The sequence below is a fragment of the Erinaceus europaeus genome, chromosome X (genome assembly GCF_950295315.1).
Source record: "Erinaceus europaeus chromosome X, mEriEur2.1, whole genome shotgun sequence".
NCBI lineage: Eukaryota > Metazoa > Chordata > Mammalia > Eulipotyphla > Erinaceidae > Erinaceus > Erinaceus europaeus.
The window spans coordinates 3,868,065-3,886,189 of NC_080185.1; the positions used below are offsets into that span (position 1 = coordinate 3,868,065).

General features: G+C 50.7%; 1 protein-coding gene across 1 annotated transcript; it reads left to right on the forward strand.

Moving 5' to 3' along the window:
- The first annotated feature begins 706 nt into the window (after positions 1-706).
- GABRE (gamma-aminobutyric acid type A receptor subunit epsilon) lies at positions 707-16,796 on the forward strand. The gene is made up of 9 exons (XM_007530463.3): positions 707-824; positions 4,679-5,139; positions 5,564-5,631; positions 9,199-9,419; positions 10,025-10,107; positions 11,395-11,532; positions 14,416-14,568; positions 14,685-14,878; positions 15,047-16,796. Exons 1-9 carry the CDS (start codon positions 769-771, stop codon positions 15,410-15,412), a joined length of 1,740 nt encoding a protein of 579 aa, XP_007530525.1. The 5' UTR covers positions 707-768; the 3' UTR covers positions 15,413-16,796.
- Positions 16,797-18,125: the final 1,329 nt, after the last annotated feature.

Below are 18,125 nucleotides of genomic sequence, written 5' to 3' on the forward strand. Positions count from 1 at the left end.
GTAGTGGGGGTTGTGGGTGAATCAGTGTGTTCTTGGGCTTTTGATACAGTCCTCCAGTGGTCTGGGCTTGGTCCTCCATGGGTAGCACCCCTCCCCTGGGGTCCAAGTTTTCTGCGGAGACCCCAGGGTCTTTCTACGTCTTTCTCCCTTGTGCCTAGGTGAGTGCTTAGCGACCCAAGGGCTATGCGCCTCTGCCAGGGTGGGGACATTTCAGAGGCCCAGCGACTTGGGGGCAGGGTGGGAAAAGATGGGGTGCAACAGGTGGTGGGGAGCCCTGGGCCAACAGGCCAGTCTGCAGAGCATCAGGGGGCTGGAAGGGGTCCCCGGGGAGGCCGCTGCCCCCCAGCCCGCGGTGGCCCCCTCTCCTGCCTCCCCTGCCTGCCGCAGTCCCTGGCCACCCTCCCGGGCCGAGCGCGGGCCTCCTGCTCCCCCGCCCGGGGCCGCGCCGCTGGCTCGCCCCCGCCCGCCCGGCCGCCTCTGAGTGGCTGGCAGCGCCGCATTGGTGGCGGCGGGGGGCGGGGGGCCTTGGAGACAGGGCGCTCGCCTCCTCCCAAGGAGCCCAGCGCTTGGCCCCCCCAGTCTGCCGCAGCCGGAGCACGTCGTCGGAGATTTCCATCGGGGCCGGGCCGGGGCGGGGCGGAGGGGGGCGCGGGGCGGGGCGAGTGGGAGGAGTGCAAGTGGGAGCCCCACAAAACCCTCCTGCGCGCTCGGTGCGCCAGACCGTGCGCAGCGACCTCCGCGCAGGTGGTCGCCCCGGTCCCCGCCAAGATGTTGGCCAAAGTTCTCCTGGTGCTCCTGGGCACGGTCCTGTTCCTTCCTTCGAGGTGAGTGTGTCCCGGGACCCGGGCGATCGGGGTGCCCGGCTCCCCGAGTCCCGGGGGGCCCGGCATCCCGCGCCCACCTGCCCAGGCCCCCGGCGCCAACTCGACGCGCCGCAGGCCGCCACCCCTCTCTGTACCCTCTAGGCTGGCCTCACCGGGTTCCTGGTGGGGCTCCCGGGAAGGGAGGTGGGTTGCGGTGCCCTGGGTCGCTCGGTCCCCGCACCCCTTCTCTCCGCACCTAGTCGGCGGCGGGAATCTAGCGGCCCCTCCGAGAACGGGTTGTGGGAAGGGGCGCTTGGGGATCTATCCCGGTCCGGACCGCGCTTCTGGGGGGCTGGCGTGGGATGTAGGGTGCTTGGGTAGGGGGCACCCCGAAAGGCGCGTGGGTCGGGAAAGCGTCACTGCGCCGAAATGTTAGAGTGCTTGGCTAGCCTGTCCTGGCGATCAAGAGAGAGAGGGAGAAAAAGACACAATTCTTTGATTTTTTATTTTATTCCCCCCCGCCCCGAGTGCCTACTGAGTCCCGGGCTGCGTGCCAGCCAACTCCGGCTCCACTTGCTTCCCTTCCCGCCACTCGGGGCCGGTGCTGGTCCCAGGTCCGAGCCCTGCTCAGTCCAGGGGCAACCGCCCAGATACAGGCCCCCACCCCTTGGTTGCCTTCCTAATCCCCGACTCCCACAGGGCAGACTTGAGCCAGAGACCAGAACCTTCTCTGAGGTCTGTGTCCTGCACCCCACCCCCTTTTCCGAGGCCAGATTTTCCTATCTCCTTTTTTAAGCTTGGAAGGGTGTCCCCTGAATTTCTGGGTTTTAGGGTGTCAGATGAGTGGCTCAGATTTGGTCATTTATTTATTTTTTGGTGTTTTTGAGACGTTTTCCTGCTAAGTGCGAACTGTCACAAGTTCCTAAGCTTCCTAATCTGTTGAGCATTCTCGAAGTTTCCATGGCACTGGGCCTGTGGTTTGGTTATTTGCTTTGGGGGAGAGGGAAATGGCTTCTCTCCCCCACTCCTCAGTGCTTTAGTTCCTCAAGGGAGGGGCTCAGTGGCTCTTTTCTGGCCTGGGGGTGGAAAGGGGGAAGGAGGGGGGAGCTCTCCAGGGCCCTGGTGCGTATTTCTGACTGCGTGCTAGCAATTTCCAGTCATCCACGTCACTCCAGATGTGATTAGTGGTTAGAGATGCTGACGTGGTGACTGGTTAGGGCAAAAGAGGGGTTTAGGGTGGAGGGGCGACAAAAGGAAGGGGGGGTCAGAGAAGAAAACGGGGGGGGGCCTCCTGTGATGGCGACTGGCCTTCCAGTTGGGGGAGGGACTGCAGTGACTGCTGTTCAGTCAGTCAACATGGCAACAGTGATGTCAGGGGTGGGGTTGGGGGGGCTGGGGCGAGGACCGCAGGAAACCTTTCTCTCAAATCACTGTGTGAATTTGGGCACACTCCTTCCCCCACTGGGCCTCAGTTTCTCCATCTGTAAGACAAAAAGGAGGGCTGATTTGGAAGTTGGAGGCCAGTGCCCTGGCCCTTCTCCTGCCCCCTCCCCAGCCCTTGAAGGTACATCTTCAGTGCAGGGAGGGGGGCACAGGAGTGGACCAGAGCATCTGCAGAGATGTGACTGCATGGCTAGACCCTCTCACCAGGGGAGGGGGTAGACTTCAAGTGGGCGTTATTGCTAACCCTGAAAGTGGGCTCACTGGACAGCTGAACCTCAGGGACCCTAGAATGAGAGGCGCCGGAGTTTTATTTTTTATTTTATTTATTTTTAACGGTCAAACTAATTGCAGCGTCACAGCAGTCTCAAGACCCTCTGACGTCATTGTCACTGCAGATGTAGCCTGCAGGCAAGGGGGGGGTCCAGGGTGTCTAAGGCTTTGCTTGTTTATCTGTGTGGCTCTGGAACCTTGGGGTTCCAGCTGTTGGCCTCACTTCTGGGAGGGGCTTCTGCAGACCCCTGGGTGGTCTTGGCTGGTATTCTACTTATGTTTGTGCCAAGTTCCCAGCTGTGCCTGACTCCCTCACAGGATCTCAAGCCTCTGCTCTCCCTCCTCCCCTGCCAATGTGTGGGGGGGGAGAAGGGGGGAGTCTCATGACATCACAGAGGTGGTATAGGAAAATGGGAGCTGCCTTTTTCAAGTCCAAGATGGGAATTGGCCACTTCAGACATGAGAAATGACATTGACCTGGCACATCTGTATGCCAGTTATGCAGCTCCAAGGGCCTGAAATACTGCAGGAAAATGCATTTTGCTGCTCAGGGTGGCAGTCTTTAGGTCTGCAGTACAGAGACCATGCCCAAGTCTCCTGCCCTGTTAACCCTTTCTTTTCAGAAGCAAGCCCACCTTTTTTTTAAAAAAATAAAACACAATCATTTTCAGACTCTGACCTGCATATATAAATGTCTAGAAACCAAAAGAGAACAGCTAGCCCCTTAAGCAGGAAATAGCACACTACCAGACCCCTCCACAACCCTATCACATGCTCCTTTCTAGAACATTCTCCTCCTCAAAAACAAGCCCTCCTGTTCTCATCAACATAGACTAATATTGCTGAGAACTTTTTAAAAAGCTTTTAATTGTGTTTTTTTCAAAGATAAATAAAAATGCAGAGAACAGTAGAGTGACTCTCCATGTACCCATCACTAGCTTCATTAATTATCAACTCCTGGCCATGGTGTCCCCCACCCTCAATCTATTTCTAGACGCATCTTTTAGAAGCGTACTTCAGACATCACAACACTTCACATGTGATCATTTGAGTGCAAATTTCTAGTCAGAAGGCCTCCACAAACAGAATGACACATCACTATTACATGGAAAATTCTAGAATAGTTTTTCCTGCTGAATATACTCTCTAGTCAAAGTTAAGGTTTCCCCAGTGATGTCATAGGTATTTTTTCTGTTGTGTAGTGTTTAATTTTATTTATTTACAGTTCATCTTTCAAAGTCAGGATCCACATCTTAGCTGATTTTTATTAGTATCTCTAGCTTATCTTTTGCTTAATTAGAACATATTTAGAGAAAAGTGCTCAAATCATAAATGCACAGCTGCTTAATTGTCAGAAACTGACTACACTGTCATGAAGACATCCCCATAAGGGGCTAGGACATGGTCAGAGCCTTGGGAGACCTGGAGGCCCCCCTCCCTCACTGTCCCACCACCAGAGGTAGCACAACCCTGACTTCTGTCACCAGTGGTGAGTCTCATCCATTGGTAGGTGACTGTGAATTTTTGTCTGATTTAATTTAACTGTTTTTCTCTTCTGCCCGTAGCCCTTGGGTTCATTTCCTGTTGGCTTTTTGTTTTCTGGATGAAGTCTCTGGGGGAAAGACCCTTGTCTCTCCTCAGTGCTTACTCCCCCCCCCACACACACGGGGGCTTCTAGTTCAGATACAATGAGTATCTCAAAAGCAGAGAGATACAGACTTCTCTTCCTTTCTAGAGCATTCCTTAGCAGCGCTGACCCTCTGCCTTCCCATTTCTCCTCAGTGGGCAGACGGGAGTCTGGGGCTAGCAACAGCATCTGGTTGGCAAGACCACACACACACCCACCACTGCCCTCTTACTCCATTTTATAGTGAGAAATCCTCTTAAAAGCTTGAGCTTGGTTTTGTTATTGACTTTTTTCTCCTTCAAATAAAGAATTACCATAAAAGTGGGAGAGCATGGAAAGTTCTCAAAGGGAGCAGTAAGATGGAGGCCAAAGAAAGGAATGAGTCTGATGCTGGCTTCTCTTTGCAGTGACCAGTTACTCTTGCCTCAGATCGCAGACCGATTCAGGTTGACTTCTGTCCTGAGAGGTCACCGGCTGGGACCTTTGCAGAGGGGAGGGGGGCAAAGCATTACTTGTTTCTGTTTGTATGTTCTAGGGTAAAAGCACCTCATTTTGAACTGGAGAAGACCACCTCTGACCCTGACTATGACGTCTACGGTCCCAAGCTTCCAACTAATGAAGAGCTGCTCCTGTCTGATGAAGACATTGAAGATTACCTGGCTGGGGAACAGTCCAATGAAGACCTTCTGTTCGCTGATGATTCTGAGGAGGATGTCTTCGACGACGGCGATGGCCCTGTAGATACCGTCCTGCCTGATGAAACCTCTGATGAGAAGCTCTTCTCTGATGAGGTCGCTGAAAGTGGGGACCTCATGATGGGACGGGCCTCTAGGAATGACCTCATGTTTGCTGAGGAGAGTCCTGAACCTGAAGAGGTGAAGCCCACAGTTGCTGAGGAGGGGAACCCCCGAGGGTCAAAATACATGGCAAAGGCCAGTGAAATCCTCGACAGCCTCCTGGCTAACTATGACCACAACCTGCGGCCTGGCATTGGAGGTGAGTAGCAGGGCACCATTCTCCCTCCTTACAACCCAAGGGTGGAAGGGATGCTGATCGTGGAGGTGTGCAGGATGGGCCTGGGGTGAAGGGGAGGAGTTCATATACAGGGACAGGGACCCTACTACTGACCCATCAGGTGAGAGCTTGCTTGAGGTAAGGCCTTGCTCGAGGCTATCCCTTCTCTTATCCTCAGTTTTTCTAACTCAAATCTGAGATGACTGGACTAGATGACAGACTTTCAAGGTATGACCCATTCTGAATGGTCTAGGAAGTGGGTCTTATCGGGGAGGAACTAAGGTCAAGTAGGGCTGAATGTCACAGCCAGATGGCACAGCCTTCCCCAGTCCCCTTTGTCCCCACCTTTCCTTGCTCCATGCCCCTAGTTGACACTTACCCTCTGCCATTTCTACATTCCTCACAGTCAAGCCCACTAAGGTGTCTGTCATGCTCACTGTCCACACCCTCGGGCCCATCTCTGCCATGGACATGGTGAGTACTGACCTTTGACCTCACTATTTCTCTGGGAAACTACCTATGGGGCCTTGCGCATGTTCATGTTTTTCTTCTGGTTGTGTGTAATTTGGGGTTTGGGGGGAGGGTGGTAGAGAGAGGTTGGGGTGTGGTGGACTGGCTGGGGGTGTTGGACTAGCTAGAGGGTGGTGGGCTGGCTGGGGGGTGGTGGATTGGCTGGGGGTGGTTGACTTGCTGGAGGGTGATGGGCTTTAACCAACATAGACCTGAGAAGGCTGGACAAGGTAGGTCTGTCATTGCCTGAAGAGGACCTCCAGAATCCTGACTGTAGACTCCAGTCTTGCCATCAAAATAAAAATAATACAAACACCACAGTGGATTGTCTCTTTTATTCTGAACTTGATTTCTGTAAACTTGTGTCTGTAGTTGTCAACTGTACCCAAAGGCTGATTCTCTAATTTTGCACTAGCTCTTTCTCTGTTTTTTTTTTTTCTTTCCATTCTTGCCATCTTGGTGTCAATGCAATCCCCATTTAGCCTTGCCCCACCCACCCACCCACCTGAAATCTGCAAAGCTGAGGATGTGCCTAGCCCAGTCTACCTAGTTGCTCAGCTCCATGGATGCTGAGTCCCTTGAAGCACTGACCCTGCTAGAAACGTGGAGTTCAACCTCACACTCTAGCCGTCAAAGCCCTCCCTGACCAGAGCCAAGTCATAGCTCTCTGTCTCTGTCTTTCTCCATTCCTTCAGAGAACATGTGCTCTGCCATACTGGAGTATGGGTATTCCCAGACCAGTTTGTACCTTAGCTTTTGTTCAAGCTATTTCCCATTTGGGATGCCATGGTTTCAATTTCCTAATTTCCACAAAGCCTTATCCTTCAAGGTCTGCTACCTCACATGCCATCTCTTTCATGGCATCTTCCCTGACCTCCACAGCTGTTAAGTGTTCCCTTCTGCTTTTTTCTAGCTTTGACCACAGTTGTTTACCTAGTGTTCCCTCCGTCCCTCAGTGCATTGTATTACTATGTTCTATGGGTGCCTTGCTTTCTCTTTGATATCAAGGACTCAGGATATGTTAGCTGAGCAAATGGGTTTTGAAAGCTAGGAAATGATGAGCAATGTGAGTGTCATGTTCATCTGCAAAAGCAGATACTGAAGAAGACGGTGGGACTTGCCTCTATTGCAGGCAGATAGACACTGTGGGGCTGGGTGAGGTCAGGGGCTAGGCTCTGAGCCAGAATTTGTACACATAAACTCGCAGAAATGTAGACATTAATGGAAGGTCAAGGTGTTCACAGAGGTTGGGGGAAGGATGGGGGTCTCCCTGGGATGTTTTGTTTGGCTCCCTGGTTCTTGAGATGGTGAACTTATTTATCTCTCTAGTAAAAACCATCCCAAAATGTAGTGTCTTAGACGACTAATAGTTATTGCTCAGAGCTCCTGTAGGTAAGAACTCCAGGTATATCTGAGCTGGGTCCTCTGTTCCAGAGTCTCTTCCTAGACTAGTTAAAGTGTCAGGTGGGGCTGGGCTCTCATCTGAAGACTTAGCTGAGGGAGAATTTACTTAGAAGCTCTGTCAGGGTAGGTGGCAGGATTGAGCTCTTCTCTGGCTGTGTCTGGAAGCTTAGTTCTTGCCATGTGACTCTTTCCACAGAGGGTCTCCCTAGATGGCAGGTAGCTCCCCAGCTAGTGAGCAGGAGTTCTCCAGCACCCTTACTCAGTGAATGCAGTCATTCTTGGGGGGGTCTCCTACATTAAGTAGTCAAGTAAATACTGTGGAGAGTACAGCTTTGTCTCCTGGAAGGCATAGGAGAGCCTAGAGATATGCCTCTAAGTGAGATATCTCTCCCAACTTCTTCTCTAAACTTTGCAAGCATCTGGCTGAGGCTTAGAAGGCAGAGACCAGCATGGGAATGACAGTTGCTGCAGCTGCTTCATGCAGTAGTAATCATCACAAGAAATTCTAATTAAGCCAGTTCCTTGACAACATGTTTCTAGCTTCAGCTGAGTTGAAAGGAGAGCTGTATAGCCCAAGCTCCCTTGTCAAACCAGGGAAAAATGAAACCGTTTGTTACCAGTTGATGTATAATGAACTTAGAATTGGTCTCTTGTTAAATAAAAATTAAATGCTCATTTGAAACAGTAAAACACAGCACAGCCTGAGCTGTGGCGGGGCAGGCTTCCCCGGTGCCCTAGCAGTTCCTGTGTTCTAGAGATGGAGTCCTCTCTGCAGGCCATGTTGGAATTGCCACCCACTCGGGATAGTATATATAAACACTCTGAAGGCCAGCTGTGAAGTCTGCTAGGGCAGGGAGGGTGAGGAGCTCTCATGATAATGGTAGTCGGGCCGTACCAGTGTTTCTCTGTCTGCCTGTTTGGAGTCCTACATGGACTTTCTGCCGGAAGGCTTATCCTGCCAAGAAGGCACTTGATCTCACCACCTTTGGATCAGAGCAGGAAAGACCAGCAGTGATTGTCTTGCCTTTCACCCTGAGGACTCTGCTGGCCTCCAGTGTTCTAGGTTCCTGGCTGGTGTTCATTGTTTCATGTGGGATAACTCAGGGGAAAGAAGGAGGGATTTTTCAGAGGAAAATGAGGACTCAGTAACCAGTGGCGAGTTGGTGAAGGTCAAGTAAGCACTGGCAGCTGTAGGCAGCTGCTGAAGGATGTCCCAGGGCAAGGTCATAGTGTTGCTCAGAGATTCACAGTTAGTAGGCTGCCAAGTAGGCTGCCATAAACTGTTCATGTAACTTTGGACAGGTCTCCTTTCTCTTGAAGCTTCAGTTTCCCTGCTCAGGAGAAATGGAGGTAGGACTAGCCATGGAAGTTCTACTATGGCCACCAGTAGTAGTTCTGGTACTTGCTAGCCAACCTTTGTTCTTTTGGAGTCTATTCTGCTTCCGTCAATGCCAGTGGTGCATTTGTCTAGCTTCTCAGACTATTTCCCATTAAGTGTCCTTGCTATTCACCAATTTATGGGTTAGACTATAGCTGGAGACAAACATTCAGAGTATGGGAACCCTTCTTTAAGAGGAAAAACGAAGTCAAACCAAGAAAGGCTAAGAAAATTTTCACTTGTAACTTCCTCTTTTAACATAGTATATAGGGAGAGAAGAGTCCAGGTTAATTGGCATTGGTGCTCCCCAAATAACATAGAATGGGGGAAACTTCAAGGTATACAACCAAAGTTTGTGTGTGTGTGTGTGTGTGAGAGAGAGAGAGAGAGAGACAGAGAGACAGAGAGATGAATTTTGATCTGAGATCTTTGATTTGGCCTGGCTGGAGTAGTACTGTAGCCTTCTACAGGAATGGAGGCAATGACAAATAACAGTCCATGCAGTGAACCCACAGTTACTTGTCTCTTTCTAGATGAAATGTACCTTTTCAGACTGTTTTTTTTTTGCTTGAGAACAGTTCTATCTTTGGGGGATACTTGGAAATTGGAAGCTCCTGTAGTCTGATTCATGTTGCTTTCCTTTGTGTGACCCTATGTGGGTTCTTGTCTACTTGGTAGGCCCATCAGTAGTCTAGAATGTTCTTTGTCCACATAGTCCCAAGTGTGTGCTTTTTTCTCCTTGCCACCAGGAGTATTCTGTTGACGTCACCTTCTACCAGAGCTGGTATGATGAGCGCCTCCGCCACAATGGCAGCTTTGAGACCTTTGTTCTGACTGGCAACATGGTGAGCCAGCTGTGGATCCCGGACACCTATTTTGCCAGTTCTAAGAGGATCTTTGAGCAAGTGTTCACTGTGCCCACCCAGATGGTGCGCATCTTCCAGGATGGCAGGGTGCTGTACACCATTAGGTATGTCCAACCTCTGGCATCTGACCTCTGGTGACTATTCTCTCCTTCTGAAAATCACCACCAAAAATCCATGGGCAAACTCCCAAAGGCCCAGACAAAGGGCTCCACCCCTTATATCTAGACTTTGTCTCTAAGGCCTCAAATTGGCCATAGAGCACATTCATGGCAGAGATGAGACTTGTACCCACAAGAGTGTACCAGTATGACTGCACTGCCTGTTCAATTTCACCCCAAGTGGATACTTCGTGTGAAGATACATTCCTGGTGGTGGAATTGTCCAGGCTGGACATTTACATAGCTGTTGGAAAAATACTGCCAGGCTGGATATTTGAGGGGGGGTGGTAGTGGGGAGGTGGTAGATAGTGGGAGATTGGAGCAGGTCCTAGAAGCCAAACTGGGCACAAAACCAAAGCCCATGTAAGCCGGTCCATGCACTCCTCCTAGGACAGAGGCCAAACTGTCTTTCCTCTTTCTGTGTTTCTCCTTTGAGCTCTTTGTCTCCAATCCCACTGTTGACCACTCATCAGTGGTGGTCCCCAGACCCAACTTGGCCATGTACCCTAGTGCCCAGGACCAGCATAATAAGGCTCCTCTCTCCCTTCCAGGTTGGCTATTGATGCTGGGTGTACTCTCCATATGGTCAAATACCCACTGGATTCTCACTCTTGCCCTCTGTCTTTCTCTAGCTGTGAGTACCTTCTCAGATTTCTGGGTCCCCAGAATCATGTGGGGACCTTCTTTGTCTCACCCTTGCCCTTTCCATTTCTCTGCCTCTGCTTTTCTTCTAAGATGGTGCCACAGCCTTCTCAATCCATTCTCATCTGCTTTTCCACTGAGGATACTATGGTGTTTAACCTGGGCCTCCTGCTGCCCCCTGCCCCCAGTCCTGCCCACCCCATTCCTAGTCATCATGCTGCTTAAGTGAATCTCAAGTGTGTCTGCTTCTTGTCATCTCCACTGTCACTACCTTGGTTCAGGTCTTGGTTATCTTCTCGCACCATCTTCAGTGATAGCTTTGCTACATCTTCAGCTGGAAATGGAATGTGTCCACAACAAAATGCATTGCCTACCCCTGGCCTCTGCTTCCCACACAGTGTGCTGCTCTTGTGCTCCCATTTGTGTCATTCAAAGGCAAAACCTGCTCAGTTGCTCAGTCTAAGGTTCTGGTGCTTCTTTGGCCATCATCTCCTGCATCGAACTATCCAGTACACCCTGTTGGTGTTCCCTCGTGCACCTCGGCCCTGTCTGTTTCTTTGCATTCATGCTGCTGCTGCTGCTCTAGCCCTGCCTCATTCCTTCTAGCCATTCCTTCATGTTACTGGGGCCTGGGTGACCACACTGGTCTCCCAGAATGCCGTCCCTGCCAGCCGGCCATCTTCATGCAATGACCAGTGACCTAGCTCAAGCGTCATCAAGACTGGGTCACTTCTGAAGTTTCACATCCTTCCCGAACACTCATGGCTTGTTTCCAGATTCCTTAGAATGACCCTCAAGACCCTTCCTGCACTCCTCATTCCTGCCCCTCTCATCCAGTCTGCTAGCGTTTCCATCAGAATCAGACATTTTCCTCTCTTCAGCCTCATCCCTAGGGAGATTGTTTAAAAGACTTTGAAGACTTGTTGGAAATGGTCCCTGTTCTGTGGAGTCTTTGCTGAGTGTGGCCTTTACTGCCCCATGGGAAATGGTTTCTCAAATCCATGCCTATGGCCTGTGTTGTAATTGTACACAGTAAACAGTTCTCATACACAGCACATAGGTGTGTCCTCACTGTCTCCACACAGGGCCAGGGACTAAGTGATACTCAGTAAATGCTCCTAGTGAATGGATGTCCACAGGGAGGTGAGAGGGCATGGTCCCATGGCTGGTGAGTCAGTGACCAGGCCTCCGAGGCACTGCTCAGACTCCACTCTGGTGGCAACCTCAGCAGGGCTCCCTCAACTCACAGGGCCCCCTCCCACTTCCCATTGCTTGACAGTTTCCTACACGGAAAATGAGATGATCTATGACTGGAAGAACTTAACAGTTGAGGTCAATAAGGACAGTGCCTGGAAGCTGTTCCAGTTCGAGTTTCAAGGTGTGACCAACAAGAGTGAGATTGTCTCCTCAATGTCCGGTGAGTGGGTCTCTGGAGCCAGAGCTATGTGCATAGAGGCCCGGGGTGGGTGGGAAGTGGCAGCTATAGGTGGCTAGGCAGACAAATGCTATGCCACCATCCTGGGTATTGTTGTAAGACATGGCTCCTGTCTTGCCCATGCTAGGCACTTACAACTGTTTGCAGAGGAAACTGAGACTCTGTACCCGTGGCTCAGTTTTCTTTGCAAAGGAGTAAGTGCTTTGCTCACTCCTCTCCCCTAAGAGGGTAGGTAAGTCCATCCTCAATTCCTCTTGCTCTTGCTGTCAGATTTTGCTGCTAGCTTTGTCATGCAGACCTTTCCATTTCAAGGTCTTTGTTAGTTTACCACTGGATGACTTTGGGGAATGGAGTTCATGTTAGTCCTCGCCAAAGACTCCATGGTGGACTCAACACAGACAAGGTTACTCTTGCTTTGGGGATCTTGGACCTTGTTCCAAAGATGGACCAGCAGGGAGGGCTGCTGAGTTTCTTAAACTTCATCTCCTTATTTGATGTGTGAACTTCTTCGCTTGTGCTCCGAGGTTATCTGAATGAGCCATGCTGGGGACCCAGTTCTCACACACTGGCCAGGTGTCCGGGATGCGGGTAGAACTGGGCCCCTGGCCAGGCCTTTGCCATAGGAGCCATCTTGTCTTGAAATTCTGCTTGCCTTTGTTTGTTGCCTTGGTCTCTGGTTGAAGGCGAGCTTGTGCTCATCTGCCTAGAGCTTTGCTTGTTCCTGGCAGGGTATGTGTTGGAGGAGGGGGCTTCACAAGTGCTTTCGTTTTTCTTGGGAGCTCTGGGTGGGCTCTTTACCTATCTGTAACTAATGTCTCTTCTCTTCTGCTGGCTAACCCTGGGCTTGCCTCTTGCCTCTCTGCACTTCAACTTCCCCAGCAGGTGGGGGACCCATCATTCCAGGTGGCAGAGGCGACAAGGCCCAGGGGCTTTCAAGTCACTAGTGGTTCCATTTAGTAGATGATTATGCATTGATTCAAAATGGTACCCTAGTGACTACAAAGCCCCAGAGGCAGCAGCATCACTGAGCACTGACCATAGGTAAGCCCCAGCCTCCCTTGGGAAAAAGAACAGTTCTTGGGGAGGAAGGTTCTTGCTTTTCTGCTGGAGGCTAGCTGATCTTGAGTCATGCATCCCTTTGGGATTGACCCCAAACTCTTCCATGACCCTTGGTAGTATCAGCATCTGTTCTTCCTTGGTGATTGGTGAGCCTTTGATGGAATCTTCTCCAGGATCAGGACTTCACATCCTTGCAAGGGCATTTCTTGCTTCCCTAGAAGATTTTGTTCTATCAGAAAACACCCCCTGTTCATTGGAAACTGGAAGCTCTGGAACTTTGACTCCTTCAATCCACTGGGTTTTCCCTAGTACGATTGAGCTCATAGTTAAGTTCATTCACTCTTCCATAGGGAGTGTCAGGATGAATGGGGCTAGTGCAAGGAACCCAGTCCTGGGTCATGCCCTTTCATAACTACCTATCCTTATTTTTCCCCTTGTTCTTTAAAGCTTTAGCTCCCTTTCTCTTTCTGGAACCAGTCACCTGGATGCAGCAGATAAGAGCAGGAAACATTGTTAACTGCTGTTCCTGTTGACTCCTCAGCCCCACATATATTTTATACCCTTCTTACTTCTTCTCCTCAGGAAGAAGAAAGTTAGTATCTTTCTCTTGGTCTTCAGAGACAAATTTCCATCTTTTGACAAATGAAGAAGGTTCTTTGAGGGCTTGAATAAATCAAACAGAAATAGAAAAGATGGACAGAGTAATACATCTTCTTGCAACAAGAACAAACTTGGGGATGTTTTCTGGAATGGTAATAAGTTGGGGTGTCTTATATTGGACTGAGGATCCTAGGGTAGGTGGACCAGGTAATTAAGTAGTGCGATCTGGCCAGTTGGCCTGTGTCATTGGTTCTTGCTACAGTCCTGGAAGATTAATTCTGTCTCCAAAGCTACCACTTTAGACCCAGGTATTCCATTGACCCCAGGCAACTTCCTTGCCTCTTTTCCAGAAGATTCTGAAAAGTCTTACCCCTTGAGTGTGAATGACTCCAAGGTGAGTAGGAAAGACTTCTTTTGCCATTTGTCCCCAATATCTGTGAACCTGCTGCCAGGTGATCTACTTTCCAAAAGATGGGGCACATGGCAGGGTTAAGGTTCTGGTCTGCTTTACAAAGCTACTGGCAGGCAGCAGCAAGATTCCCTGAGCAGCAGAGCTGTAACTTCCAGAATGCACTTGGCTTGGATGGGCAGGTGCTAAGCCAAAAGGTGAGCATGAGCCTTGCCCTGAAGGGTTGAAGAGCCAGTTTCACCAAGGAGCCAGCAAATGCAATGTGAGTTGGAAAGGGAAAAGTGGTGTTCTGGGCTCTAAAAAGGCCCTGGGTCCACCTGAAGTCCTAAGGAGCAAGTCAGGTGTTTGAGAAGAGAGTTAGGTGGTTAGGGTGTAAGGCAACAATGGGAAATGGTAGCATAGAAGATGTTGAAATGAGGGGAGGGCGTTAAGATCAAAGCATGATGTCCAAATGCAGAAGACCACAGTTTCCTTGTGGGTGTCCACTGTGTAGACCAGACATCTGGAAGGCCGACTAAAGTCTTCACTTCCAGCTGATTCTTATGTTTTCCAGAAGATTATGGTTGGTAGTGTTAAGAACAGGCAATCCCAGGCATGATCTCATGGGCGTCACACTAGGCTAGGGGTGGAGAGCAAGGTGGCCATATCTCTCTGTGCCCCTATCCCACAGGGCATGGAGGTAGAGTCCCAGGAGTTGACCAGTGGGAGTCCTGATGGCATGTCCTTCTGGGAGAGAGGGTGTGGGGGGGCCCCTAAATCAGCACTGAAGTGACATAGTGCTCTTTGATGTCTTCCAGGGGATCAGTTCGTCATGACGCTTATCTTCAACATGACCAGGAAATTTGGCTTTGTGTCCATCCAAAACTACGTCCCCTGCTCTATGACCACCATGCTCTCCTGGGTTTCCTTTTGGATCAGGCGGGATGCAGCTCCGGCCAGGGCCTCTCTGGGTGAGTAGGGACAGTTCAGCCCATGTGGTGGCACAGATTGACCTTCCTGGGGGTTTTTGGGGCAGTGAGGTATGGGTGGATGTGGCTGAGTCACCTCCTTGGCCTGCATTCCGTAGGTATTACCACTGTCCTCACCATGACCACGCTGGGCACCTTCTCTCGGAAGAACCTTCCTCGTGCCTCTTACCTCACGTCCCTGGACTTCTACATCGCCGTCTGCTTTTTCTTCTGCTTCTGTGCGCTGCTGGAATTCGCCATCCTCAACTTTCTGACCTACAGCCGCCCTGATGCTACTCCGAGGCTGCGCCATGTAAGTTCTGGGGTGGGGCAGGCCCGGGGCAAGGGACCAAGTCAGGAGTTAGCTCTGTCTCTCTTGAGGTGGTGGTGGGGTCTTCACCAAAGTGCTGTGATGATGGGGATTACAGGGTGCCAGCGCCTAAACTCTCCCCTCACTCCTTGTCCCCTGCCTGTCTTGCAGCCTCCTCGCCGCTCTCGCCGAGGCAGGCGCCCCAGCCCGGTGTATGACCTTGGATTCCAGGGTCAGGGTGTGTTCGTGTGTGAGCTGGAAGGTTCTGACAGTGATGATGAGGAGGATTTCGTGCCTGACCTCCCCTCCTGCCCGACCCAGCAGGAGGAGAACCGGGCACGGGGCCTGCGCTCTCGCCGCTGCAACAAGTGGTACCAGCGGTTCCTGTGCGCCAACCCCGACTGCCAGGGCCGCAACTGGCAGCGGGGCCGCCTGTATTTCCACGTGTACCGAATGGATAACTATTCCCGGGTCATCTTCCCTGTCTCCTTCTTCTTCTTCAACGTGATCTACTGGCTGCTCTGCCTTAACCTGTAAGGTGCCGGCTGGCACCCCTGTAGGGCAGCCTCCTCCATTCCCCAGGAGGTCCCACACCCCTTGCTAAGGGAGTTGGGGAAAAGCAGCAGCAGCAGGAATGATTAGGGAGTGTCTTTCCTTGCCCAGCCCCAGGCAGGTGCCTGCAGACAACTGCTGGCCCTGTCCCCTCCCCAGCCCATTCACTAATCCCCACGGCAAGTCAAATGGCCTCTCTATTCTTCAAGGTGACTAGTAACCTTAGACCTTGCCCACACAGGGGTGAGTGGTTTCGAATCAAAGTGCTGACACCACTGCCTTTTCCAAACATCCAGTACTGCCTTTCGGGGTGGGCCCAGCTCTGGGGCCCCTACTAAGTGCTCTCCCATTCCGGACACCTTTTAAAGATGCTGAGGGGAGGGGGTTCCCCCTCCCCCACCCTTATATCAGATCCTTCTATACTTGGTTCTAGCTCCATGCCCTCCCCCACCCAAGATAGCCAGACACTGGCCTTGACCCTCTCAGAGCAGGGGAGCCAGAAACCGAAGGGCTTTGGTATAGTGTGCCAACCTCTGCTGCTGTGACACCTTCCTCTCCACCCCGCATCCCTCCATCTTTCATCTGCACTGCCAAATCAATGCCATGCATTCAGTGGGTATCTATTTTTGTGTGTGATATAGTAACAACCCCTGCTTTGTATGCCACCTCTGCCCTCCTCCTTGACTGACCCCTGTGACTTTTTCTGTAACTTCCCCTGTGACTTTCCCAGCCCTGACCCAGGTGCTAGGCCATGGCAATCTCCTGGGGCGAGGAACGACACCAACTGGCAAGGATCAGTGCCCAGTGAGGGCATGACACGGGATGGATGACATTGGCTGCTTGCTCGGCCCTGGACCCATGAGCCAGTCCACTCTTAACACCCGGGGCACTCACAATCACAATCAATCAATTGAACTCCCTTAAAATTTGTACACGCACTTTACCTTTTACAAAGCGCTTTTGAAAAATTCTTTCTATTTGGAGCCTCATTGTCGCCCTGCACTCCGACCAGGGCCAGATTCTTATCCCCATGTTGCAGATGACAACCCAGAGGCACAGGTTTCTATGGGACTGTGCCTCTCAGTGGAAACGACCCAAGAATCCACTGTCACCTTCTAGATCACAAGAAAGGGCTCTATTCACCATGATTCAATTCCATGCCCTCTGCTGGCAACCCAATTGTAGGGCCCCAAGTGGCAGCGTCTCTTTAGCCTTGCCCTTGGCCTGCTCAATTCCCAGCCCCTGGCCTTCAGCCTGCTCCTCCCATGCAGATAATCAAACCTCCTCTGACTCTGGTTACCCAGGGAGGTGAATTTGGACATGCCCCAACGCTTATATATGCTGTATGAAATTTGTGTCTGTATTTTACTGGGGGTGGGTGGGTGGGTGGGTGTGGTGGGGTTCATCTGCTTTTCACCATCATTGTAAAGGGGAACTTAATCAATAAAGCTATTAGCAAAGCATGAACGGTGTGGCTCTTTTCTTCGTCGTTCAATTCATCACAGCTCAGGCTCCCAATCTTAATGACTCCAAGAGACTTGTGTTTTCTGCTCCTTCCCGTGACCCTCGGCATGCACTAAGCACCCCTCTCTCCCTCTCAGATAGTTAAAGAGTAGAGCCATCTATGGTGGCCATCTTTCCCCATGACCCTATTGTTCCCATACCCCTTGTGCTGCCTTATCATCCTTGCCCCAGCCTCGGCAGAACTAGGATTCTGGAGATGATCAGACTCCAGGTTCCCTCACTGACATCCCCACATAGAGATGGGTGTTGAGGAATAGTGGGGTTTACTCTCACACAGCAGTCACAAATGGGCAGGGACCAGACCACAGGAACCCCGAGACTCTGTGCAATCTTGGAGGGCTTAGGTGGCCTTTCATAGGAAAGTCTCTAAAGGTAGATTGGAGGGGGGGGTGATGTCCTGTGACAATCTACCCCCAAGGGAACTCAGAAAGTGGAACAAGACTTAAAGTGGAGGGTGGGGAAGGTGTCTCATGCATGAAGACCTGGGGCCCATCTCTGACCCATACCAAAAAAAAAAAAAAAGAAAAAGAAATGGAAGCAAATAGAGCATTATAAATGGCAGAACAGTGCAGTTGTCTCATACTCATAACAGTAAAAACAACCACAATGATAAAAATAATAATAACAATAACAAGAAGCCCGTATGAGACAAAAGTAACATCTGAACAGCCAGCACTTTGACCACAGACTCTTTGAAATGATGGTCAACCACAACTGTAAGAATTCCATGTGCCTTTACTCTGTATTCTGATTTTCAAACCACAGCAAATTGCAAGTAATAGTTTAGAACAGAAGTAGTAGTTGCCCACTTTTGCCTCCACTGGAAAAGCAGGAGAAATCAGAGGTAGCCAAGCTCCTGAGCAATGGCGATACGTAAATTGGTCAGCACTTGCACTTCCAGGCATTCCAAAGCAAGAAACGGGCAAACAACATGTCTTAATCACATTGCAGCAGAGCGAGGATCAAAGTTCCTGCCCTTTTTCCACTTTATAAAGCTCATGGTAACAGTTCTTTAAAAATGGGGGGAATTGAGACCATAATTGGGTGCGTAATACCTAAAAAATAAAATTAATGAGGGAAAAACTACATATTCAAGTGTGTGGGATGCAGTCAGCAGTAAGAGAAAAATTCATAATTCAAGCATTTCAATTACTGAGTACAATGGAAGAAAAAT

Coding starts and splice junctions, on each gene's coding strand:
- GABRE (XM_007530463.3), top strand. CDS start 769: ATGTTGGCCAAAGTTCTCCTGGTGCTCCTGGGCACGGTCCTGTTCCTT. Junction 5,140..5,563: donor CCTGCGGCCTGGCATTGGAG/GTGAGTAGCAGG, acceptor CATTCCTCACAG/TCAAGCCCACTAAGGTGTCT. Junction 11,533..14,415: donor GATTGTCTCCTCAATGTCCG/GTGAGTGGGTCT, acceptor GATGTCTTCCAG/GGGATCAGTTCGTCATGACG.